We start from the raw sequence: 24,263 nt of genomic DNA on the forward strand, positions 1-24,263 counted from the left end.
CACGGTGACGTCACCGGGCGAGCCTGGGGCGGGGCCCTCCCGGCCGCCTGGTGGCGCTGCGGCCGCCGCGGCCGCCGGTAGAGGGCGGAAGTGACGTAAAGCGGAAGTGCCGTAGGGCGGAAGTGACGTCGCGGGCGCCGTGGCAACGGCGGGGCGAGCGGCGGCGGGATGAACGCGCCTCCGGCCTTCGAGTCCTTCTTGCTCTTCGAGGGCGAGAAGAAGTGAGCGGCTGGGGGGGCGGCCTCGGGGAGGGGGCGCAGGGGGCGGCCTGGGCCGGGCCGGGCCCCAGCCGTTACCGGGAAGGAGGGAGGCGCACCCGGGGGCGGGGGGCGGCCCTCGGGGGTGGCGGCGGGGCCTGCCCGTCCCGGGCACCAGCCGTTACCGGGAGGGGGGGGCGCACCCGGTGGCGCTCCCCGCGTTACTGGCCCGTCTGTGGCCCCCCAGGATCACCATCAACAAGGACACGAAGGTGCCCAACGCCTGCCTGTTCACCATCAACAAGGAGGACCACACGCTGGGGAACATCATCAAGTCGTGAGTGAAGGCCGGGGGGGGCGTTGGGGGGTGTGTGTGTCTGTCTGCCTCTGTGTGTTGTGTCAGTGGGTAAATTTTGAGGGGACCGGCACTTTTCATCTGTTGAACAGCCTCCTGGACATCATCTCAGATCAAAATGCAATTACACACCCATTGGTTCTGTGCTACTTTGGAAAACTTTAGGTACATTCTCTCCTAAAAAGCCAGAATTGTCGTGCTGCAGTACATTAACAATTGGTTTAGACTGTCGAGTATCATAGAAATCTGAGAAAAGAAGTTTTCATCTTAATCGGCTCTTAAAAGAATTTTGGTTGCTATGCTGGTATTACTAACATAAAAGACAAACTTTAATGGTCTTCATGGTGATCACATGTAGTGGCAGGACAAGGGGTGATGGCTTTAAGCTGAAAGAGGGGAGATTTAATTATGTATTGGGAACAAATTTTTCACTGTGTGGGTGGCAAGGCGCTGGCCCAGGCTGCCCAGAGCAGCTGTGGGTGCCCCATCCCTGGCAGTGCCCAAGGCCAGGCTGGACGGGGCTGGGAGCAGCCTGGGCTGGTGGAAGGGGTCCCTGCCTGTGGCAGGGGGTGGCACTAGGTGGTCTTTAAGGTCCCTTCCAACCCAAACCCTTCCATGATTCTGTGTTGTCAGGTCTGTGCAAAGCAATTCTGCCTTTAAAGGGGAGGGAACAGCCTCCACAAACACATTTATATTGCCCTGTTTGAAAGTGCGTTGGGAAAGCTGATCAGAAATGTGACTTTTTAATAATTTTTTTATTGTAAAATTTATTTGTGTTTGTGCTGTGTTGTTGTTCACTGCTGCTTTTCCATTCCAGGCAGTTACTGAAAGACCCCCAGGTGTTATTTGCAGGGTACAAAGTCCCGCACCCACTGGAACACAAAATTATCATCCGCGTCCAAACCACCCCTGATTACAGCCCCCAGGAAGCTTTCACCAATGCCATCACGGATTTGATCAGTGAGCTCTCCCTCCTGGAGGAGAGGTTCAGGGTAAGTTTGTTTCTTTGTTTTTTAAAGTATTTGAGCTTCTTGCAATTTAAAGTTACACTCCCCCACCCTTTGTTTATCTTAGGGCTGCTATTTTAGGTCAGTAAAGCCAGCGAAGCCGTGCAGCGCGGCGCTACTCTGCTCTTGTCAAAGGATGGTGGAGCTTGGCTGCTCTTACAGGCTATTTGCATGCCCGACAAGGGTTCTGTGGCTGCTCTCTGATTCCATAGGTGGCTGGCACTGGTTTTCTTACAGCCTTATTAGTGTAGAAAATAATTTTCTATTCTTCCAAGTGGTTTTCTTTTTTTTACATCTGCCAAAACTCAGACAGGTGTTTGGTTTTGGACTGTTTCTCATTGCTTCTGCTCTGCTGTGCAATTGTATTTATTTAGCCCCTGATTTTGGAGACCTAAGCTGCCCAAAAGGTTATTCACACAGAAGCAAGGAGGCTAGGAATAGGCTACTGTCTGTGTGTAGTGCTGGTAAAAGGTAACAGTGCACCAATTTTGTAAATACGTTTTGATTTTAATTTATTTTTCTGGATGGTGTAGATTTCCACTGACTGTGGCTCTTACTGTGTTTCACAAACTTGTTATGTTGACCTAACCTCCTCCAGCCCGGGAACAGTTCTCATCCTAGTGTATGTATTTTTGTTTGTGTTTTACAGGTTGCCATTAAAGACAAACAAGAAGGAATTGAGTAAAATCACCCCATTTAGAGCAAACTGTACTTCTGAGGCAGTGACGTATCTCTCAGTTGAATGCTACATTTAAACCTTTCTTCATGGCAAATTATTTTCCCCCTTGTCCCACTTTATGTTTAATTTCTGACAGCAGCAGTGATACTTTGAGGTTTGGTTTTGTGTGTTTTTTTTATGCCAGACAGGCACTTTGCCAAGAGGATGTATGTCTTGTTTGACTTGACAGATAAGTCATTAAAATGATTTCTACTTTTCTAATTGGAGCCTTAAGGTGAACATTTGTACTGGGCTGCTGGTGAGTTTATTGTGAGTGTTCTTCCAGAATAAGAAGGTACTGAGTGATAGTAGTAGATGAACTTTCTGCTTTTCCTTTTCAAAAAGTCTAGGCACTGCCAATGGAACTGGTATTTTGTTTTATTATGTGTCATTTCTATAAAATAAATGCACACATTGTGTAAACTTACAGTAAAAGAAACCAGATGTTTACAATGATGTGGTGAGTTTAACAAACTTTTTTTTCCCCTTTTGCATGTGATAGCTGGTCTAGAAAACCTCATGGTTACATGGGTAACAACCACTAATACTGCACTATTTCAAAGCACGGGAATGAAACTGTTACAAGAAACTATGTCTTCTTCCAAATTGCTGTTATGTTCACACTAGTTAGAACAACAAGGTAAGTAAAAGTAGGATCTGATACCACATTGTTTATTAGGACTTCGTTCAGCTGCTCCCCGTTCACTTGAAGCTCTGGCCACTTGAGAATCTACGAGAACACAGAGTTTGGGTAGGAAAGGAGTGGCGGTGGTGGGAGGTGCATTCCTTACTGCAAGGCCTGGTTTGGCACGTGGGGCTCTGAGGAATCTCCTTTCCTATGGCCTTGGGAAGTCTGAATAAAAGGCTCTTCCTCTTTCCCCATATAGGTGCACCTTTATGGTATTCCTCCTAAAGGACCAGGGTTTAGTGCTGAGGGACTTGATCAGAGGAAAAAGTGAAAGCAGCTGCCCCTTGGTCCTGGAGGAACTGACTGTTGGCTTGGGCAATACACTTCCCAAAAGTTTACAGAACACTGGGCCCCTTCATACCTAGATATAATGTAGCTCAAGAGCAGGCTCTGCAGCGAGAACCTTTGAGCGTGTGTGTGATTGTCCTTTCAGAGACTTCATCATGCAAGTGAACAGCAGTTGCCCAGAAAAGAACTCTCCGGAGGCCAAGGAAGTAACAGGTAGAAGGGTGTGTGAGCCTACAGGAGGAGCAAGCCCTTTCCTGCGTGCAGTTCTAGGGAACAGCCGCTCACCGTCAGGGAAATGGTGCCTGCGCACTTTGTGTTGTCAGGCTCTGCAGTTTAACCACCTATTTTTTTAGAGAGGGCCCCTCTGCTAGGGAAGTTGCCGAGCTGCAGGATGCAGGAGCAAACGGACTTGCTGTACAGCTCCCAAGTCCTGTCAGAGTTGTGTTTGTGCAAGATTTGAAAGATGGCCTTGGTCATGCTCTGGAGATCGATTTAACTGCTTGTGAGGGTTAGGTATAGAACACACTAAGTGTGTTCTGGTGAAAATCTGCTCAGCAGACTCGGGTCAGCTGCAGCGGGGCAGAAGGGAGGCCCACAGCCTCAGAGGGTAAATGAGACCTACCTGTGTGGGAGGGATCCTCTTGTCTGAGTGCTTTCCCTTTGCAGAGCTCCACGCTGTGGTGTAGTTTGAGAGGTTGTACATCCATACACTCCCTCTCTCGTCACCGCAGAACACATAGTCTTTTGCTGTGAGACCAAAAGAAGAAGCTGGAAAACAAGTGTGGAACCAAGAGGCCACTGTGCTATAAAGCCAGAGCTCAAGACACTGCTGTAGGATCCCAACAGAGGATGTCCTATTTCAGCAAAATTCTCTTGGCAGCACAAATACATTGCTCTGAAAAAAATAATTTCATTCAAAGATAAATTGGCTATAGAGAAAAACTAGTGATAAACATTTTGGGATTTCTTCTGTCTTAGACTTTTTGGTTTGGGAAAGTGACCAGCTCATATTAGTCTATTCCAGGGGTCCTCAAACATTTTAAACATGAATTAAGTGGCAGGAAGTCATCTGCGGCTGCTTGGTTTCCCTCCCCGCCCCGCCCCCCCCCCCCGGCGGGGGTGGGGGGTGGGGGTCTTTAAATACTGGGGGCTGGATTGAGGACCCTGGAGGACCATATCCAGCCCGCAGGATGTAGTTTGAGGACCCCTGCTCTATTCCTTGTTAGTCTTAAAAGCCAGCTGCCCCTTGTGTGGCATTCCCACACCTCACTTTACACGTGCCAAGCATTAAAATGGCTCCAGAAAAGCTACAGGACCACATCCATCAGCTCTGCGTGCTCTGAAGACCTGCCCAAGGAAGACCGTGTTGATAATGAAATGGGTCCACATAATGCTGTAAAGCCTCAGCTGTTCCCCCTTGTTTGGCAGATGGTATAGCTGTAATTATTTATTATATTATTCGTATACAGCTGGTGCTGGCTGTTGCTGCGCAGTGCTGGAGCTGCAGTGCAGTGAGGCGAGGGCTCTTGCTGCTTGCAGAGGGGAGACCAGACTCCCTCTGGTGAGGAAAAATCCAGGCCTCTGCCTCTAACTACAGGCTCTTCCGGCAGGTGGAAGCGGAGGCGCATGCAGCTCTGCAGATTAAACCTTGACCTGTGTGGCCATTTCTGCTACGGGGGGGACTGGTACCACCTCGCTGCTTGCCCCAAGGAAGAGCGCTGCCTACCTGGGCAGGTGCTGAGCATCAGGTAGGACAGGTCTGTCGTGGACCACTCGAGCTCAGCTAGAATAACTGCGGAGACAGTTCGCTGGCTCCCTTTCCCCTTTGTGTCAAAAGATCGACTCCAGCTCCATAAGTATATGCATCCTGGTTTAGAGCTCTTGGAAACTAGGGAAGAAAGAGGGGAGAGGTTGAGTCAGTGCCTGAGAAGCAAAATACCCAAAGACAATGGCTGGTGTGTGGTGAAGGTGGCCCACCCAGAACGTGGCTCTTAAGATGTGGGGCCTGATATCAGCAGTGATTGTTTCCACCTCCTTTACCTTAATTTCAGGATAACTGGAGGCTGCAGAGGGATTTTTCAGTTCCTGAATTGTAGAGCAAGCTTAAGCTATTCAGAAAGATCCAGCCGCTGCTTTAAGCGCTCTCCCAGATGTGGGAGCCCGCAACTGCCCTGCAAAAAACCCTGCTGCCACCAGCCCTTGAGCAGGAAGCTCTCCTCCCTTTGCTTTGGCACTGCTGGGCCACGTGTGCTCTCAAGGATGGGTCCATCTGATTTCCAGACCTGCTAACACATGGGTCTACACCTCTAACCCACATTTTGGGGAAAGATAAGTGATTCTGGGAGACATCTCCATCCTGTGTAGCCCCCAAAAATCTAAAGAAGAGGTAGTCACACCTCATTCAGTCCCTCTGCTCATCGTGCTGGCTTCAGCCTGCCACATGCTGAGATACCTGACTGTTGGTCTGGATTGGGCCATTGTGTTTATACTCACCAACAACATCATCATTCAGAAAAGCCAAACCGTCAACCCTGTGAGACGTTGTCATGTTTCCAACCTCATCAGGAAACTGGAATACGGCTTCAAAAGGCCTGGAGAAGGGGGAAAGAGTGAAACGAGTCAAGTCCTGAATGGGCAGCAGTGGAAGAGCACTTGGGTACAAACCCAGGAGGAAAAACGTGGGAGGAAATTCACGTGCTACTGAGTCTTTTGCCAACCTCAAGATGAATTCCCACTTGAACTGACACTTTTAGCCACCCGGGTTTCTTAATATAGCAGAAGCCCATTTGCTTACGAAACTGCTGTTTTATTTCATCTGGTTTTGGAGGCATCCGGGTTAGTGTATGTCAGCAGGGCATGACTTCACTTACTTCTTTTTTGTAATTTTGTCTGTGCTCCCAGAAAGTGCCAGTCTCCAGGGTAACCCCGTGTTCCAGAAGCAGGGTAGGCCTTGCTGCAAGGCTGGAACTCGATCCAAGAATTTACACTCCATTACACTAGTTCAAAACAATACACCCTTAAGCTTTAGGGTGTTGGATTACACTCATGTCAGCTTTCCTGCTTTGAAAGCTAGATGGGAGCATCAACACAAGCTCAGGGCTGCTAGCTTTGAACATTCCGTTAACATTATGCTAGTATTTTTTCTTGCTGCTACGGGAAGGGGAGTTTCTTTTAAGTGTGGTAGGACATGCTGCTTTTCTTGCTCAGACATCCTCAGTTAGAAATAAAGCCTTTGCCAGGGCTGCCTTTTCTTGTTACATAAAGCAAATGCATGCCCCAATTTTTGGTTCTCACCTGCTTTTTTGTTCCTTATCCAGTTTTATATTCCAGGCAAAGCAGCTGCCTTCACAGCCAGCCAGCAGGTACTGATCTGGGCAGGTGGGGACAAGGGCAATCCGTAAGGGAATAGAGAGTGCTTCCAGCACCAGCAGCTGGCTAAAAAGAAAAGAAAAAAAAACAGTTAAGGTGGTGCTGTGATGTGATAAAGGTTCCTGGACTGGCCACACCTGTTTTTTGAACCTTTACCTTGCTTTGAAATTGTAGTCACAGTCTGGAATCCCAATATCCCAGAGTGCAATTCGCTTGTCATAGGATGCAGCTGTGGGATACAGAAGAGAAGCAGGTAGTGACATAGCTGCTCATCTGCCTCTTGTCATGCTAGCTGGCAATTCTACCTGTGTCACAGGCTCTAACACTCTAAGCCTGTGGCATCAGAGAGCTCATTAAAGGACAGCAGCAAGCACTGAGGCTCCTGGCTCAACACCACTTCACAGACAATGTCAAACATGCACGGTCAGTAATCTGCATTCTTATCCTGTGCTCTAAGAGGAGCAGATAAACCAAAGTTTGTTTCCTGGTGTCCATTACTAAGCTGTGGCTTCACAACATCGTTAATCAGTGCCCCTTTGAGCTCATGTTTCTGGTCGTGGCTTCTAGTGAAATCTAAAATAGGAGCTCCAACCTCTACTCTGAGGCAGATGCCACTTTATTCCACATATCCACAGCTTACTGTGTTCACATCCACAGCAGCTCCCACCGGGAAAGTTAAGGCACTGACCTGAAGTGTGAGACACTTCATGGCTGTCTTTGTCACCAAGCTAATATACTGCTAGCGGAAACAATCCCAACAGATTACTCAGAGAAATCTGGATCCTAATCAGAAATCTGAGGCATCCCTCAGACTCAAAAGTTAATGGGTTAGTGTCCTGTCCCCAAACAGGCATACAAAGACTCTCACTTTATTACTAAAAATTTTTCTATGCAATAGAACGAGCCTTGCTGTCCACGCCACTGTTTGGCTATCAACCACCTTATCCCTCTACCTGGATCTCTGTACTCTTGAGCTTCTTCTTGAGAAGTATGCACTACAGATACCTGTGTTTGAAAAAAAATTTTCCACTTTTTAATGGTTCAGGGACCACTCTAACCACTCCAGGATGTGGGTAACTGTAGGCAAGAGAAACAATGTGCTGCAGGGTGCAGGTGTGGCCTGAATGGCTCTGTAACAGCTCACTTTACAGGCCTGACAATGCAGCTGCAATTTGTGCTGTGATGCTGGTTCATTGCCTACCAGCCTCTAAGCCTCCGTCCCTGCGGGCCTACTGTGGCAATGCTCTCTTCTACACCTGAATAACATGAATAAAAATTTCTGATGAGGTGCACAACTCAAAAAAAACCAAAACACCAACCCTTCCATTTACGCAAAAGCAATTAAGCACATGGTTTTGCTGGTTGGAAAATATGAAAACCAACAGGCCATTATACGCTGCATTGCCGCTGTTGCCATGCTCAATGAGAGCCCTGCCAGCTGACCATTCACTGCCTGGCCCCCAGCAGGCTGCCTTGGCTAGTATTCTTCTTACTCATCCCTGTGGAATGGATCCACTGCTGGGCTTGTTTGTGGCTAATGTGTGCGTGACAGCCATCCTGAGGGCTACTGAGAGAAACGGGAGCTGCTGCACCTCAGCTAAAGGGCCAGGCTCTGTGGCTGAACCCATCTGTGCTTTCTGTAGATTACTGCCACACGAGACTAACAATACTCTCTCCACAACATCTGTCCGTGCTTTTTGTATGTGTGTGCGGTCCCTACCCACACCTGCTTGCACTGGTGACAATTCCCCTTGTTAAGGAACCCTAGCCTTTTCTGCATTAGGTACTAAAGCTAGAGATTCTCAACCAGAGGCTTACTGAAAAGGTGAGTTTCTCGAGTTGGGCTGAAGCAGACAGTAGCAATAGGCTTTTTATGAGCCTTTATCTCTCCGTAGCAGAAGTCAGCCGCCACATGAATCAGCTTGACAATCCCTCTCCTCCCAGCAACCGCCAAGATATTATGAGATTTTTTGCAACTGTCGCTGATTACCATTGTGAGGGTTGTCCATGCAACACTGAAAAACTCCTAGGACAGAAAGAAACCAAGAACAGCATGAAAGAGAACAGCCAGCAGGATAGCTGTTAGCTCATAGATAAGACAACTATCATGAGAGCTATTCAGCTGAAATGACACGACTATTCAAGCCAGAGCATTGAATTCCAAAACAACCCTCAGAAGAACACAAACTATCAAACCAGGGTGTTTATTCCTCTGTGCTGTCAAGCAGTCTTAGCAGCCTGGACACACGTCTGCATGCTTGTGCGAGAAGAGAGGCAGACTAATCTTTTGAACTAATAAAAACCTAAACCCAAACCAGGCTAAAAGGATAAGCAAGAAATGTTTGCTATCTATCTTCACCCTTTTAAGACCTGTCCACACTAATGCCTGAAACCCTTTCAGAACTCTTTATGTATACACGTATGTATACACGTATAGATTATGGTATTTCCATTCAATGCTTACTCCTCCCACTTGCAACCTACCTCTGTAGCCACCTTATACTTTTTTAGCACTGTCCCCGTCTCACAATCAATCAGACAGACAGATTCCCCTCCACATGTTGCCACGGTTCTGGAGGAGCTCACAATGGGATCTGAAAGATGAAAAGAACAGGTGAGAAGTTCCCAGGTTCATGGATAACGCATCAAAGACTGCAGCTTATCACTGCCTGGTGCTCTCCCAGTCTCCTGTTTCCAAAATCAAAGGAGAAGTATGTAAGCAAGTCTCTTCCTGACAATGGAGACTACAGCTTGAAGGAGCAGGGGTCTAATGCACGGAGTCCACTGGGATTCCAGAGCCGGGTGGTTCTGGGAATCCTGCAAACCTCTTTAAGAGCTCACCTTTCCTGGCTCCACAGTCTAGCAATGGCTCGAAGACACAGGACCACAGCTGCGTTTTAAAATCCTCACGGCTGTTGCCTTTACTGTGACACTGAAGAAAATGCAATGGCTCTGCACTGACATCCTCCTACAATAAACCATCCACATTTAGAAAATTCATTCCCCTGACAGCGGTTTGCCTGTGATTGCCTTGACAGAACCTTCTACTGAACACAGCAATCGGAGAAACTGAAGTGTTTTTCAGCCCTTCTGTGTTACAGAGAACAGGAGAGACTGAGGTACCACCAGTGCTCAAGACTGCCAAACCAGCAGGCAACTTTAGAAAGATGTGCCCAGCAGACCCCAGCTGTGAACCCTATTTTCTGCTGCAGAGAAATGTGAAAAACCCTTTAGATCCCCCCACTGGTCTGAGCTGAGGGGGAAACACCTTTCCCTGCGCAGCCATCAGTTTGACCCGAGAGCAAGATATGCCAGTCCCGTTTCTAAGAACAGGCTTTCAGTGCACCACTTCAGAGCGCTGGTCCATCCATCCCCTGCGGGGGATTCACTGTCTCCGGGGGGGGGCCTTCCCCGACGCCTCTGAGAGATTTAAAACAAAAAAAACAACACCCAAACCAAAATCTGTAACTCACAATGTATCTGGCCAATTATGAGCTCCAAGCTGTGTAGAGCTCTGACGAAATCTGAATGCAGCTCCTCCCGCTAAACCAAGAGGCGGAAAGCCAGTCTCAAGCGGGCTGATGAACGTACCTTGCCCTTGGAGTTCTTCACCGGGATCAAGCTAATAACTCCGTTGTCCTGCTCCTGGCTTTTCTGTTCCCCTGTCAGCTGGCTGGATCTTCTGTTGCTTTGCCCCTTTGGCAACGGCTCTTCATTCTTTCGTGTCCCTTCAGCTCCCTGCTCAGGGGCTGCCTCTCTGGCTGGCTGGTTCGATGTTCTTGGTTGATCAGGCGCTGGGTCATCCTGCACAGGACTGGACTTCCTGGTAGTAACTACAGCCTCCTCCTTGGTGTTTGCCTGGGACTTGGACCTCTTGTTTCCAGAGCCTTGTTTTGAATTGCTTCTTTTCCTCTTGCTGGGCATTACCGTGACCTACATAAGACATGTTGTCAGTTTCTGCAGAAGGTTTCTAGCTTCCCCGAGATGTGCAGAGCATTTGTAAGTCAGAGACATTAATTATTCAAGTGCAAGTACCCTCCCACGGTTACAGAGTGGGTTCCAAGAATCAGACAGCCCAGAGCTGCAGAGCACCTAGAGGCAGAAGCTAAGGAAAAATCACACAGCCAGCCTCATTTTCATCTCCCTTCCCTTGTCCTAGTTACTTGTGATTTACAGATGATGTGGAAAACCAAATCTGGTCCATGGAACGAGAGGTTCAGTCTGCAGCCATTTCAAAGGAGTCAGTAGGACTATACTCATGAAAATCTTTTGGGTCTCCTATGAGAATGGAAGCTCCCTCCTCTTGGAGAGCAGCTCAGCCTTCACATGGCTGGGAAAGCTTCAATCTGGCCGAAAAGAACAAGTCTTGGCTGTTGAATACAGGCTGGAGCCTGAGACTGCCCTATGGTTACCAAAGCGTAAAAAATGTAAACTGACAAGTGCTACTGAATTTGTAAGAAACAAAAAGGACATTGTTGATGTCGCTGGAGAGATCACCTACCTGACCCATGTCCTCTGCAGCTTCCCTGGGTTTTTCTGTACTTTCTTCCTCATTCTCATCCATATCTTCCTCTGATTCAGTATCTGTGTTTATCTCCAGACCCAGCGTGTATGCCAGAAACTCTTCTGCAATCATTTTCACCTTAGAAGTAAATACGTAGATATGTTCAAAAAAGACAAAAGCAACAACAGTCAAACCCTGATGTGTAATGACAAGAGCTGTTTTGCTGAGTTTTCTATGTGAATTTCACAAGTGATGGAGGAATCCTCAGCTGACAGCCTGGTGGGTCAAGTCCTCCACTGACATTACATGACCAAAGAACTTCACTTTGTCACGTGCACCCAGGGTACGCATTTGCAAAAACTACAGCACAGCAATGAGACAAGACAAAGGAGAGACAGAAGCCTCAATCACATGTGTGCACATATAATTAATATATGTTACAAACTAAATGGTATCTTTCCTGGGATGGGAGTAACTACAGTTCTGTCATTGTCTTTTATCCTTTCATACAGCTTCCACCAAGACTGAAGGTTGCTGTTACAGTTATTTGCAAATAATTAAGTACTAAGGATACTGCAGTCTTGTTAATTAGTACAAGTATCATTATTGCTTATGAATTAGAAAACAACATTTAATGACAGTCATTGCAACTTTGTGCACATTTATTCCTAGTGCTTCCGTAAAACAGTGAAGAAAACCAGAAAGTGATACCACTTGTCTGCAAAAGCCCTGATACCCTGAACCCAAAGCCATAGAGCCCTGACACCCTGAACCCAAAGCCATAGAACATTTTAATCCAATCCTTCAGAATCAGGCTGCGGAGTCCTCACCTGAAGAACAAAAGGCTAAGTGAAATGTAACCTACCCGCCAGCGGGTGAATTCACTGAGTGAGCTGGGTCCGTATACTACATTGGTCTGTACTGACTTCAGGAACTTTTTCTTGATGAACTTCACTTGCTCAGCTGTGTGTTTCTCAGGAAGTTGGTCACGGAAGAATTTTTCCCAGTGAGCAGTAACCTAGGCAGAAAGACTGAGTTTATTAATGAAATACTACAGAAAACCAGAGCAGAAAAGCACATACTTGTGAAAGCATTCAAGAAGTTCCCAACCCTGAGGCTCTGCTAGCTACATGATGGCACTGCTTCCATTTATTTTATCAGTGTTCAAACCATGACCTCAGCTAACAAGAAACCCAATTCCTCTGAACCCAAGCTTAAGTGAGTGTGGCTAAGCAGATACTGTCAACACAAACCCAGAGCCACACTTGATTTCGTGCCTCTGGATCCATAGCAAATGCTCTGAAGGAGTCTTACACTGTTGTCTACTAACAGGGAGTACCTGACAGGTAACTAATTTATTATAAGAGGCACGAGATAATGGGGATGTTTATGAGTTTTCTTGTAGTTCCAAGTGTGTTCGTGAGCAGGACTGGTGCACATGTCATCCCTATTTATAAAGACACCTTGACTCCAAAAGGCTTCTGAACTATGGGGCACAATCATGCAGCTGCTCACCTATCAGCAGTTTCTGAGCTGAGAGTTTCTGGTGCATAATAATAACGCACCCATAAGCATTTGGACCCAACTGACATTTTACATTTAGACACAGCAGTAAGAACTGGGCAGCCAGGAACAAAGCAACACCATCAGGAGAAGGTATCTGGGGCACAGGTAACGGCGCAAAATGAACAGCATGGGGGGGCATTTGGGGGTCTCATTAAACAGCCCACCATGCTCAGTTGCTTGCAGGATAAGAGGCTGAGCAGTGCTCACCAAGATCCTTTGAGGTACAAGGTATTACGCAGATAATACTTAGCACGATAAGCCACCCCAGTCTTCAGCATTTGATCTGTCCACCACTGCTACACAGAAGGAATTAACAAGATCAACTAACCAGAATACAAATGGTAAGAACAGCACTGCGCAAAAAAAAAAGCCCCTTTTTCTTAATAGAACAATAACTTTGCTCAAGATCACAACATGCTTGGCAAGGACAATCTGTCAGGAGCTAAACTGGGTATGTAAATGAGCAAAAATACAGTTCCAAACATGCACAGCTGAGGAAGAAAGAACAAATCCTTATTCCTGGTGTACGCTGGAAAAAGCAAGATTATCCTGAGCTTCCCTTTGTGCTTCCCATTCCTGGGGTCAGGACAGTAACATAAATTAGATGGAGAGGTGTATGCAACTGTTACGTCAACACCAGGCTTCTCCCATTTTTGAAGGGTGATCAGAGTGACCTGAAAAACTAGCGGATCACACACAGACCTTGTTGACCCTGATCTGTGCTTCAAACTGAAGGCAGAAGTTGGCTACACAGAACAGGTAGAGCAAATGCAAGCAGCGGCCAGAGAAAGCAGCAGTAAGACATTTACTAGGTGGCCCGTACTGCGGGCTGCACTCAGATCATACCAGAATTACTGTTAACCACTAGGTGTTTGCAACTCTGTCATTAAACTGCATTTGGTTACTTCTCAGGTGTTTAGAGATTAAGAAAATATCACACATCCTACCTTGCTGGTGAGCTTACGACTATTGACACGCCTCACATGATTAGCCAGTTTGGTTATATCCTTGCCATTGAGTAGCCGAAGATTTTGCAAAAGAAACATAACTTTATAGTCATCGTTGAGCTAGAAAGAGAAGACATCAGAGTTAAAAAATTGTACACATAGTTTTTAGCTTTAGTCCTTTATTAAAATACAGCTAAGGACGAGAAGAACATATTTAGTAAGGAAAAGCCATTTCATAAAATCTTCTCAGCACTTCCGACTTGAATATCACCTTTTTGTCATAAATTAAAGTTCTCGTGTTAGCTGGGATTTCCAACTGCAGACAAAAGACCTGCCTAGACTTATGCAGTACTAACATCCTACACAAGGTGGTGGCGGTGTAAACAGGCTCGTCTGCTCCTGTCCGAGTGCAATGCAGGGTATTCTGTTCACATCCTTCAACTCTGAGCATCTAGCAGAGGAAGCCCTGCCCTGCCTAAAGTAAACGAACACCAGCAGGGTGTCTTTGGGTCAGGTGCGTTTTAGGTCAGACCAGTTCCCCAGTCCGTTTTACCATACAGCCACACATATAACTTCTGCCAGCATGCAACATCAAATAAGCATCTGGGGACAGGGATGGTGGCTGATGCCAGTTTACGCCAGAAACAGAATTACAGTTTTGGATACTTAAACTGTATAGTCAGCAGAGCCTCTTCGAGGAAGTCAAAAAACCTAAACTAGACTAATCACCAAGTTTAACCCCTCATCAGAGGGCCAAGTTTGTTCTTCCGGAGTACAAGGGGCACTAAAACTAACGTATAAGAAGGACATTTCTTCACAGTCATTACTACATTTTACACAAGCATGAGCATAAGATATCCTGCCTGATAAAGCGCCTAAGATGGAACTCTGGTCTGGAGAATCAGGAGTTCAGGATACCCAGATTTTAATATCTGAGTAGTTTTGGGCAAGTCACCACTTCTGCAGATTGGAAAACAGTGGCAAACTGGTGCAGGGGTGCAAAAAGACTGACTGCTTTCTCAGATGCCCTAACACTTGCTAAGAACAGTATATAAGAACTAGGCATAAACCCCTCTTTGTTTCCCCCCTCTATTTAATGTGTAAGGATAGGAGGTAACTCACTGTCAAGTACACATTGTTCTCATAGGTTAGCTCCTCGAGCAGAGGGAACTGTTTCAGAGCAGTTACATCTTCCAGTTTGTTGTTGTTGCAGTTTAGGACACGTAGATCAGGCAGGGTTAGACTGTTGGGAAATTTGTCCAGTAAATTATCAGAGAGATCTAGTTTCTGCAGATGCCTCAGACGGGAAAACAAACGTGGGTCTAAGTCTCCAGTCTTTAACTGCAGCTTGGACAGGCTGAAAACAAAAGAGAACATGAACAATCTGCGGTTCTTTGGAAAAACAAGTGCTGACTTTGCCAGGATACAAGGTCCCACCTGGTGGCATCCCTCAGTCTGGCACAATTCACTGGGTAAATCTGACTAAACCTTTTTCTTGCCCACAGCATCCTGGATTGCAAGCACACAAACGTGGAAAAGATGCTCTGTCTGAGCTAACAGACACCACCAGAGACTCAAGTCTACCAAAGTATTTGCAGTACAATTAACCTGCAATCCAGATAAACTTCCTAAGGGTAACAGAGCTGGCTGCGAGTCACAAATCACCAGAAAAGTTCTTGTTCATAGAAAAATTACTACACCTCTAATAATTTTGTTATTTCTTTGCAATGTAAATTCAACAGAAAAAGCTGTGGCAATACAAGACACACCACCATAAATCTACCCTGTCCACAGAATTCACTAGATTCATTATTTCACTCATTTTTTAGAAAGCACCATCTCAAAACTGGTGTGAGTAATGTAAGACTACGGCGATTCCAAAAGGCTAGTCCTGCCCTCCTCCTCACTTCACACTGGCACTTGCACTCACACAACAATGTGTGGTAAATTATACCAGTTTACTGATCTGACTCAACTTCTTACACAGAGAAGAAAAGTTTTAAGCTCAGGTCAAGTGCAGAGTAGGTCCCCAAATCATTTGGCTGTTTTCAGAGAACTACCTTCATTAAAAAAGTAATTTTTTCCATTTCTTTTACAGTGAATTTCGCTGCAAAAACTTCCAATGGCAAATACGCAAATCCACCTAACAATCCCAAGGCTGCCATCAAAACAGAGGCATTTTGTCCTGAAAGAAGAAGTGGTAAATATTTGTGAGGGGGGAAAAAATACCCCTTCTCTGTAAGAAAATTAAACCTGCATATTATAAGAAGGGTCATTTAGATTTGATCAGATTGTTTAGTTGAGCTCCAAAGGGAGCTTCTAGTCCTGACAGCCAACATCTCTTGAGGACACAAGCCTGAGTTCCTTTAACAAACACACACAACCTCCATCTCTAATCATCAGTAAAAAAAGGCCTTCTAAATATAAATGAAGCATGAATAAATGAGGTGAATAAAACTAGGAAGCAAGACCACTTCTTCCCTTGCCATCTCAGAAGCCTTACCAGCCAGTCCAAGCACCTAAGAAAGGCTGAACAGAATTCAGCTGGTTGCAAGGCTGAGTGTGACTCCTGTGTCATTTTGGGGAGAAACACAACAGAGTGTTCCCCAAATGGACTTTCTGAAATATAACCCTTCAAAATCATGGTATGAAGTTGCACGGAAGAAGCTATGCTCTAGAAATTCATTGCTTCACTGCAGCCTATACTCTTCGGATAAACTTTTGAATTTTTCTCTAAAAACAATTATTTTAGCACAAGACAAACTAAAATAAGTAACTTTAAAGAGTACATATGTAACCCAAACCTTTTATATCAGTAACAAAAACAACAAAGGCACCAGCCAGGAATTGCCCAGCTGAGTCACTTGGATTGACTAGCTCTGGAAATTCCACTGTATTAAACATTTGGAAAGACATGTATTTTCAATGACCTCTGTTAAGGATCTGAGCAACAGAACTGTTTTTAGTGGTTTCTAAGTGTGTCAGAGTTTCTCCTCCCTCTCCACAACATTTGAGGTACTAACCTAATTGGATTTAGAGGAGATGCAAAGTGACAGAGGGAGCGGAAAAAATGCCAAAACCATTTTTAAAACCCTCTAAAATCCAGGACAGAAGGGATTCTCTTATTCATATTAAGCAATTTCTAGCAAAGACAGAAGTGTTGTGGGGGGGTAGAGAGTATATCTTAGGGTTAGGAAATCAAGATCTAGCCTTAAGCAGTTTTAGAGAAAGAAGGTGGCTGCATATATACAATATAAATGGTGAAAAGAGGTGGTAACTGCTGATAACCTATGTAGTGAATGCAGTTCCACTAGTGCTCACTGACCGCGCATCAAGAATGCCACCTTCCGTTCTGTGCTTTGTAACTGTAACTATCTTTTTTCACTGAAAATGCTTTGGGGAAGAAAGACAAAAAAAAGATTGCCCAGGCTGAATTCAGCTGGAATTTTCCACGGGCCTGTCTGCACTTACTTCAGCGTCTCAATCTTTCGAAGCCTCGTAGATCTTGGAACCGCTCTTTCCAAAAGAAGTTCTGTAGTAATTTTTGACATTTTTAATCTCCACCCCTCTGCTGGAATCACTAATCAGTCCACTGTAGGATCTTTTCTCGTAACCTTCCTGGTAAAAAAAACAGGAGTAAGAGGAAGACTTTTCAACTGATTCCAAAAGGGGGGGAAATAACGTTATGATGTTAGATGCCGATTTTGCTGCTGTGTTTGAAGTCGCCTTTTTTTACACAGTTGAAATGAAAATACCAGGGATTGTTATTACGCTGGGCACATGCTCCCAACACACTGACCCAACCCATCTCCAAAGCAACAGCGACACCTCCCTTGGCTATTAAAGCAACAGACCCTGTTGATGAAAGCTGTCCGTGGGGTGATGGCACTCGGGACTAGGACAATCTCACTGTTACCTGTTTGTACCCCTCCTGAGCAACAGGGCTCTCCTTCAAAAACTCCAACACGCTTTTGAACAAACAATAATAAATACATCTGTTGTGAATGTGCTCCTCCCAAGGAAGGCTCACTGGCCTGAAAAGATGGACAGACTCTTGGCTGATGACTTCTAAATTCCCTAAATTTTTGAAAAACTAAATTACCAGAAATTAAGTATTTGCCAATCAATAACATCATTTCCTCTTCAAGGAAAAAAATCAGCAGTATTCTCTATATTTTTGGTAGTTAACAGCTGTTTTCATGCATCCCAGTGGATAGGATAGTGCGCATACACACATGGATACACCGGTATTCAGAATAACAACACCGATAGGGCCAAAGCAACTTCACAAAATTACTGGTTTGTGGCTTACCACTCTTCCTGACACAGATTCCAAGTGGGAAATAAAAAAGTGCTTCAAGGCCAGGCTCGCCACTGTCTTTTTGCATTAGCCTCACTGTTGCCTGAATGCCACTCCAGTAATCGTGAGGAACACGCGAGGCACTAAGCTGTCCTTAGGCTTGACTTCAGCACCGTAACATGTCTACAGCACCTGGACCATTGGGTTTGATGAGCAACGGTGCACTGCTTTGTTAACAACTGTAAGTAAGAACAATCCTTCCTGTACGGAATATTCTATACCGACATGAAGAGCACTGAGCCTGAAAACCAGTTTGAACAGCAGCTGTGCAGCGCTCGATCCTTCCAGTGCCAGAGCTGTCACTAAAAACCAACCCACTGGATCAGGCCCTTACCTGCTGAGCCTAATAACCCTCCCAAAGCTCGGGTAGCTGCAAGAAAGATTTGACACCTCTGACTGGGGGTGTTCCCCTCACCCTCTTTTTGGCCACACTGACGCCTCAGACACAGCCGCGTCACCTGTGACACTATGGATGTTGTAGGAAAGGCTGCAACGTATCACAGCCCCAGCAACAAAACACGGGCAACACTGCAAAAGGCACGTTCAGTTACCCGGGGCCTGGAGAGCCCCGCAACCCACCCCCAGCTCGGTGAGCCCCAGAACCGGAGCCCGGTGAGCCCCACAACCTGCCCAGGCCCTGGCAAGCCCTGTAACCTGCCCAACCAGGAGCCGCCACCAGAAGTTGCCACCGACCCCCGCCCGCCCCAGGGAAGCGCCCCTAGGCCCCCCTACGGTGGGGTGTCGGTTCAGGGCTGACGGCTGCCTGAAATGAAGAAATTAAAATGAATTTAGTTATAACTACCAGGCCAGTGCTTCAGCCACGCCGTGGAGGGCCTGGCGTGACTGGCAGATGCCAGCAGCAGTGGTGCCTGCCCGGCCAGGGGTGGCTCCGGCAGTGCGAGGCGGCCCCTTAGGCCGCGGCAGCCGCAGGGGACCGTGCCCGGGCCGCGGGGTACCGCCTGCCGGGCGCAGGCCGCGGCGCCGCCCGCGGGCAAGGAGAGCGGCCCTAGCTTGGCGCCGAGGTGCGGTTGAGGGCCGCGGCCGCCGCCTCACGCCGCCTCACGCCGCCCCGAGCCCGCGGTGAGGGCCGGCTGCGGCCCGCGGCCTGAGGTGCCCCCGCGGGGGGGTGGGGGTGTCTGTGTGCGCACACGTTGGGTGGCGGGACTGCAACTCCCAGCAGCCCCCGCGGCGCGGCCGGGCCCCGCACTGCTGTTCGGCGCCGCGGGGGCTGCTGGGAGAGCGAGTCCGCGCCCCCCCCCGGTGGCCACCGCTCACCCACCGCCCGGCCTGTACCGAGCCCGCCCGCCCCGCCTCGGCCCCGGCCCCTCCCCGCTCCCCTCACCTGGCAGCGGGCCGGGCCGCGGGAGGGGAGAGCGGAGCGGGGGCACCGTATCCTCGGCGCAGCCTGCAGGGATGGAGGCGGCAGGCGGCGGCGGAGGGCCGGGCTGCGGCTGCAAGGGGATCCGCTCCTGCCTGCTTTGCGAGGGGCCCGCGCAGGCCGCTCCGCCCCCGCAGGTACCGGGGAGGGGGCTGCGGGGCGGGACCGGCGGCGAGGCGGGGCCGGCGGCGGGAGCGGGGGCCGTGTGCCCCTCGGGGCGGGCCCGGGGGTGGCCATGTTCCCCCTTCAGGGCGGGCCCGGGGGGCGAGGGCCGAGCCGGGGCGGGGATGTCACACTTGGGCCGCGTTCCCCGCAGGGCAGGGCCCGGGGTGGGGGCGACACACGGGCCGCGTTCCCCTCAGGGCGGGCCCGGCCGGGCTCCCCCGTGGCGGCAGGGCCCCGGGGTGCTGGGCCCCAGGGGGGTGCAGGCTGGGGACAAAGCGCAGGCCTCCGGCGGCCCCCCCGGGGGTATCTGTGGGGTGAGCCCCTGTAGTCGCCAAGCACAGCGCTGCAGACCCGCCCCCCCCCCCCCGCCTGCAGACCCCACCTGGGGTTCGTACTTTAGGAGGAGGCCGGTTTGCCACAGCCCGGTTTGCCACAGCCGAGGCCTCTGGCCCGGGTGATTTTTAATCAACTCTCCTCATTCAACATTTATTAATATGACAAACCATTTCTCTACAGCTGGTCTGAGAAATACCAACACTGATCTCCTTACACACTGGGTACCAGGGCTCATCTGTTCTTCCCCTGGCTTTTCAGGATAAAGACATCACTAGGAAAGAAAAGCGGCTTCAAGCAAGCAGCACTGTAATGCTGCAGCTGGGAAAAAAAAAAAAAAAAAAAAAAAGCGGGGAAGAGTTGTTCCCCAAAAGCAGCTGAAAAATTTCTCATGTCTACAAGAATCCTGCACAGACAGTTTCCATCTGTAACTCCAAGGTTGCAGGAGTAAATCATGGAAATACCTCATTGTGGTAAGTTTCTACCCAGTGCTTTTTTCTTCTCCATTGTTGTTTCCACAGGGAGAAGATAATTTCACTTACTGTCCAGCAACAGGCCTAGCTAAAGGAAATGAGTGCTCAGAATTTGCTGGCTGGGCATTTCCATTTCCAGGGGTGTTTCTGATGGAGGAGTTCATTAGCGAAAATGAAGAATCTGAGATAGTTGGACTGATGGATCAAGATGACTGGAAACCATCACAGTCTGGACGAAAGAAACAGGTTAGAAGTACATTTGATCTTAGATCCCTCTGGAAAAGGAAAGCTGTTTTCACTTAAACCCCAAAATATTTAGATGCTTTATTAAGCTTTATTTTCCTTCAAAAGTTTTCCTGAAATAAATTGCAAGAATTCCTTGTAATTAAAGTCAACTTCTTGCAAAAATACATGATAGTTGCAACAAACAGTATTTGATGGTGCATGTTCAGGCATTAAACTTCACACAATCTCCACGTGGCAGTTTTGGCTTATTTTTACTTTACAAGTGAGAAATCTGATTGCATAGTGATTAACTTTACAGGTGAGAAATCTAATTGCATAGTGATTAATGTAGCTTCACTGGGTCCTTTTGCAACCTGCTGACCAGGTCACCAGAAGAGATGAGAACAGAACTCTCATGGCTTGACCGTGAGCCCTGGTAGGGATCACAGCCTCTCCAAAAAGCCCTCTCTGGGGTTTTTCCTTAACATTAGCTTTTTCCCCCTCTTCTTTTCCAACAGGACTATGGACCCAAAGTGAACTTCAAGAAACAGAGGCTGAAAGCTGGCAGCTTTACCGGTTTGCCAAGTTTTAGTGAAAAGATTGTGGCACAAATGAAAGCCTGCTCTGTACTAGGTGGTTTCTTACCTGTTGAGCAATGTAATCTGGACTACATGCCAGAAAGAGGTTCTGCCATCGACCCACATTTTGATGACTGGTGGCTTTGGGGAGAGCGTCTGGTTAGCTTAAACTTGCTCTCAAAAACCGTGCTATCCATGTCTTGTGATTCAGAGGACGATATCCAATTATTTCCCACTTTTAGTAAAGAAAATGGGGAATTAAGTCCCTCTGGATCTTTTACACGGACATCAGCATGCAAAAATTCAGGCGAAGAGGGAATCGATTGCATTTTATCCCCAAGGCTTGTTCCAAGTAAAGAGGTGACTGTTGCCATTCACTTACCCCAAAGGTCTCTGGTGGTGCTGTACGGTGACGCACGGTACAAGTGGAAACACGCAATTCACCGCAAGCATATAGAGCATCGCCGAATCTGTGTCACATTCAGGGAGCTGTCTGCAGAGTTCAGCACTGGAGGAAGGCATGAGGAACTGGGTAAAGAACTGCTAGAAATAGCTCTTTCATTTCAAGGAAGACCAGTGTGATCAGCAAGAGGAAGCCAGAACTGCATTTTGTTAGAAAATTTGAAAAATAAGGTACAAGATTTGTAGAACTCTGTTTATTTCTGAAGTGTGTGTGAGAAACCAGGTGTGTATAGAGATAAGCTCAATCAAATGCAGATTTGACAAACAGAAATAAGAGAGTGCAAGGAAGGGGTGGGCTGCTGGTTTCTCCAAAGACCGCCTGGGCAATGGGAGCTTTTAGGTGAAAGTCAGAAATGAGCCGTTGTATTCATTAGCCGTATTGTAACAAAATGCAAAAAGCAAATAGCTCGTTCTTAAACACTTACATTAAACCAAGAAAGAAACTTGGAATCATTAAACCGAGTATCAAAAAGCCCTTGGCACAGATTCAGCCCAAGCCCTGCAGGAGATTTTTTATGGGCCTTTCCTGGCCCATACTGGATTCTGCCGAACTGCTTTTAGTGTTGCACTGTGCTGTAGGGACACAACTGGCTTCTCACCTGCTTCAGATAGGTCCTTTAGAGATCAGCTCTCCAGGGGAGGAGGGTAAGCAAGCATCTCTCCACAGATAGTACAACACACTGAGAACTAATTAAAGTAATTATCTTTTGCTGAAGATTCGTGCTCTAACAGTGAGGATTAATCATAAATACCATTGGTCCCATAAGATACAGGTTACACAAAAGCAGCATTTGCAGAGGGCCGATGCCGACTGTTCTGCAGAGACAGCTTGGACAGAGTTCAGACCAAAGACTTGCACAGACTGTATTATTTTCTGATCGTTTGTCATCTCTGAATCCCGCTGTCAGTTCTCAGTAGCAAGAGTCTGATTTTGGGAATAAGCTGGGCAACAGACTGCAACATTGGCGGCTATAATTTTTTTTCTTGGCACCTCCAGCAGTCAGGTTTGAATCATGCTTCGTACCTAAGATTCAAGTAGTCGTTTGCAGCAGAAGCTGATCTGAGGCCATCTGTCTGCTCTGAACAAAACTTCTGTGCTCTTGAAAATGAAGTTGTGCCGTGGAAGAAGTGTGATCCTTTAATAAACACAGCTGTGTCATCAAAACCATTCAGCACAGTCATACCTACAGCAGTAAACCGACACTTTACAGTGCTGCCTGGGTTTAGTTGGTAAGGAAAGGGGACATATTTGTACATGGGATCTCAGCGTCCCTGCACGGCTGTGTTCTGCCCTTGAAGTACTTCCTTGGCACAGTGCACAGGTTTTACTGGATAGTAATGCACTTGTGCTGCCGACGCTGCCCTCCACTTCAGGCACTGAAGCTTTCCAGCCAACAAAACGATTACTAAAAATCAGTTGGGTGAATCGGGGTATTTTTTTATCAGTTTAAGCTAGCAGATAAAACTACAGTCCTTCGCAGCTGCAATGAATTTGAAACGAGTTTCAGTTTAGCCCAGTATTTAAACACTTGTGGACACTGGCTAAGCGATAGTTCCAACAGAGATTCAGAGCAGGGCTCTCACGGGCAGTCCTAAACCCCAAACCTCCACTCAGACCAGCTGGCAGGCATCACCTATGTGCTCCAGCAGCAGTTTCAGCAGTCACGGCGTAGCCCGACAGAAACCCACCACTCCAAACGCAGCCAGCCAACATGCAACAGGTGTGCCACGCTTGCCTACAGTGAAATTTTACCCCAGGAAATTTCTCGCAGGCTGCAACTTCTCCAGCTCACTCCCTAAAGCAGGGACTTGTGCTCTCCAAACAGTGGTTCCTAACCTTTTTCCAGCAGGCTGGTGTGATCAGCATCCTGCCGCTGGCATCCACAGGGCTCAGCAGCTGTAGAGAGCACTATATCCCCAGGCCAGCACCTGGAGCTGCTGTTGGAGCAGAGGAAGCAAAGGACCTTTGGCCAAGCAGGAGGACATGGCTGGCAGCCTGCTGGAGCTCAGCACAAAGCCACGCTACAGGAGGAAACCCAGGGCAGACACTCATAGATAAAGCAAGCGTTGAGCCCATATCCTCACCCTTTCAGTACCAAGCCTCTGCAGCAATCAAGTATTGCCATTAATGTTTGGCCCTCATTACCAATGCTGCCTTTTAGATTTATATTGTGCTCTCAGCCTGTTAAATACTCTCTGTGTGCATACCTGCTGTTCCATTCTCTCCACAGTGAAAGCAGATCGGCTTCTGATGAATCAGAGTGCTACAATAACAAGATACATTAATATTCGACCATTTTGTGCTCTGCATTTGTTGGTTGGATTTTTCTGCCTCGATTGAGCTATACAGGAAGCTGCCATTCTTGCCAGAAAATTCCAGCTCTTCCTAGCTGATACCTTAAATTTGAAAAAATGCAAATAATTAAACACCGAGCCAAAAACTGAGGGCTTTTGTCTAGATGTTTTTGAAGTCCAAAACTTACCTAATCACTACACATTCATTGCCATTACTATCTTTTGACATTTTTCACCTGTTGAACAGCCTCCTGGACATCATCTCAGATCAAAATGCAATTACACACCCATTGGTTCTGTGTTACCTTGGAAAACTTTAGGTACATTCTCTCCTAAAAAGCCAGAATTGTCGTGC

General features: G+C 47.4%; 3 protein-coding genes and 1 long non-coding RNA gene across 6 annotated transcripts in view; 3 read left to right on the plus strand and 1 right to left on the minus strand.

Annotated features, from left to right (window-relative positions):
• Positions 1-92: 92 nt before the first annotated feature.
• LOC119142273 (DNA-directed RNA polymerase II subunit RPB11-a) lies at positions 93-2,733 on the plus strand. Its single transcript, XM_037375039.1, has 4 exons — positions 93-221; positions 445-534; positions 1,370-1,544; positions 2,209-2,733. Exons 1-4 carry the CDS (start codon positions 169-171, stop codon positions 2,242-2,244), a joined length of 354 nt encoding a protein of 117 aa, XP_037230936.1. The 5' UTR covers positions 93-168; the 3' UTR covers positions 2,245-2,733.
• On the minus strand, positions 2,638-19,455 carry LRWD1 (leucine rich repeats and WD repeat domain containing 1). Of its 2 annotated transcripts, none has more exons than XM_037375027.1 (16): positions 19,342-19,455; positions 17,111-17,257; positions 14,762-14,996; positions 13,640-13,759; positions 11,992-12,144; positions 11,124-11,264; positions 10,214-10,555; positions 9,464-9,590; positions 9,107-9,216; positions 8,441-8,648; positions 6,779-6,851; positions 6,548-6,688; positions 5,747-5,844; positions 4,980-5,141; positions 3,876-4,000; positions 2,638-3,007 (listed from the first exon to the last, which is right to left on the minus strand). In XM_037375027.1, the coding sequence occupies exons 2-16, from the start codon at positions 17,188-17,190 to the stop codon at positions 2,867-2,869; spliced, it is 2,256 nt and encodes a 751-aa protein (XP_037230924.1). In that variant the 5' UTR covers positions 17,191-17,257; positions 19,342-19,455; the 3' UTR covers positions 2,638-2,866. The 2 variants fall into 2 exon arrangements, with proteins under 2 accessions (XP_037230924.1, XP_037230925.1); XM_037375028.1 differs by lacking the exon at positions 19,342-19,455 and adding an exon at positions 18,802-19,118.
• Positions 3,006-5,740, plus strand: LOC119142274. Its single transcript, XR_005102207.1, has 3 exons — positions 3,006-3,466; positions 4,864-5,001; positions 5,305-5,740. It is a non-coding gene; the product is annotated as an uncharacterized LOC119142274 (long non-coding RNA).
• Positions 19,398-24,263, plus strand: part of ALKBH4 (alkB homolog 4, lysine demethylase) — a 9,005-nt gene continuing 4,139 nt past the window's right edge. Inside the window, exons 1-3 of one of the 2 annotated variants that reach the window (XR_005102206.1) lie at positions 19,398-19,514; positions 20,397-20,594; positions 21,092-21,784. Coding sequence is in view for 1 of the 2 variants with exons in the window: in XM_037375029.1 (XP_037230926.1) it covers positions 19,413-19,514; positions 20,397-20,594; positions 21,092-21,733 (942 nt within the window). In the remaining variant the exon portion in view is untranslated. Of the gene's footprint in view, positions 19,515-20,396; positions 20,595-21,091; positions 24,059-24,263 lie in introns of those variants that run through there. The other variant, XM_037375029.1, reaches the window with a different exon arrangement.

The sequence above is a fragment of the Falco rusticolus genome, chromosome 1, assembly GCF_015220075.1.
Source record: "Falco rusticolus isolate bFalRus1 chromosome 1, bFalRus1.pri, whole genome shotgun sequence".
NCBI lineage: Eukaryota > Metazoa > Chordata > Aves > Falconiformes > Falconidae > Falco > Falco rusticolus.

Coding starts and splice junctions, on each gene's coding strand:
- LRWD1 (XM_037375027.1), bottom strand. CDS start 17,190: ATGTCAAAAATTACTACAGAACTTCTTTTGGAAAGAGCGGTTCCAAGA. Junction 5,142..5,746: donor TCTGAATGATGATGTTGTTG/GTGAGTATAAAC, acceptor TTTCTTCCCTAG/TTTCCAAGAGCTCTAAACCA. Junction 3,008..3,875: donor AGAGGATCCCTCCCACACAG/GTAGGTCTCATT, acceptor GTGTTCTCGTAG/ATTCTCAAGTGGCCAGAGCT.
- LOC119142273 (XM_037375039.1), top strand. CDS start 169: ATGAACGCGCCTCCGGCCTTCGAGTCCTTCTTGCTCTTCGAGGGCGAG. Junction 222..444: donor CTCTTCGAGGGCGAGAAGAA/GTGAGCGGCTGG, acceptor GTGGCCCCCCAG/GATCACCATCAACAAGGACA. Junction 535..1,369: donor CTGGGGAACATCATCAAGTC/GTGAGTGAAGGC, acceptor TTTCCATTCCAG/GCAGTTACTGAAAGACCCCC.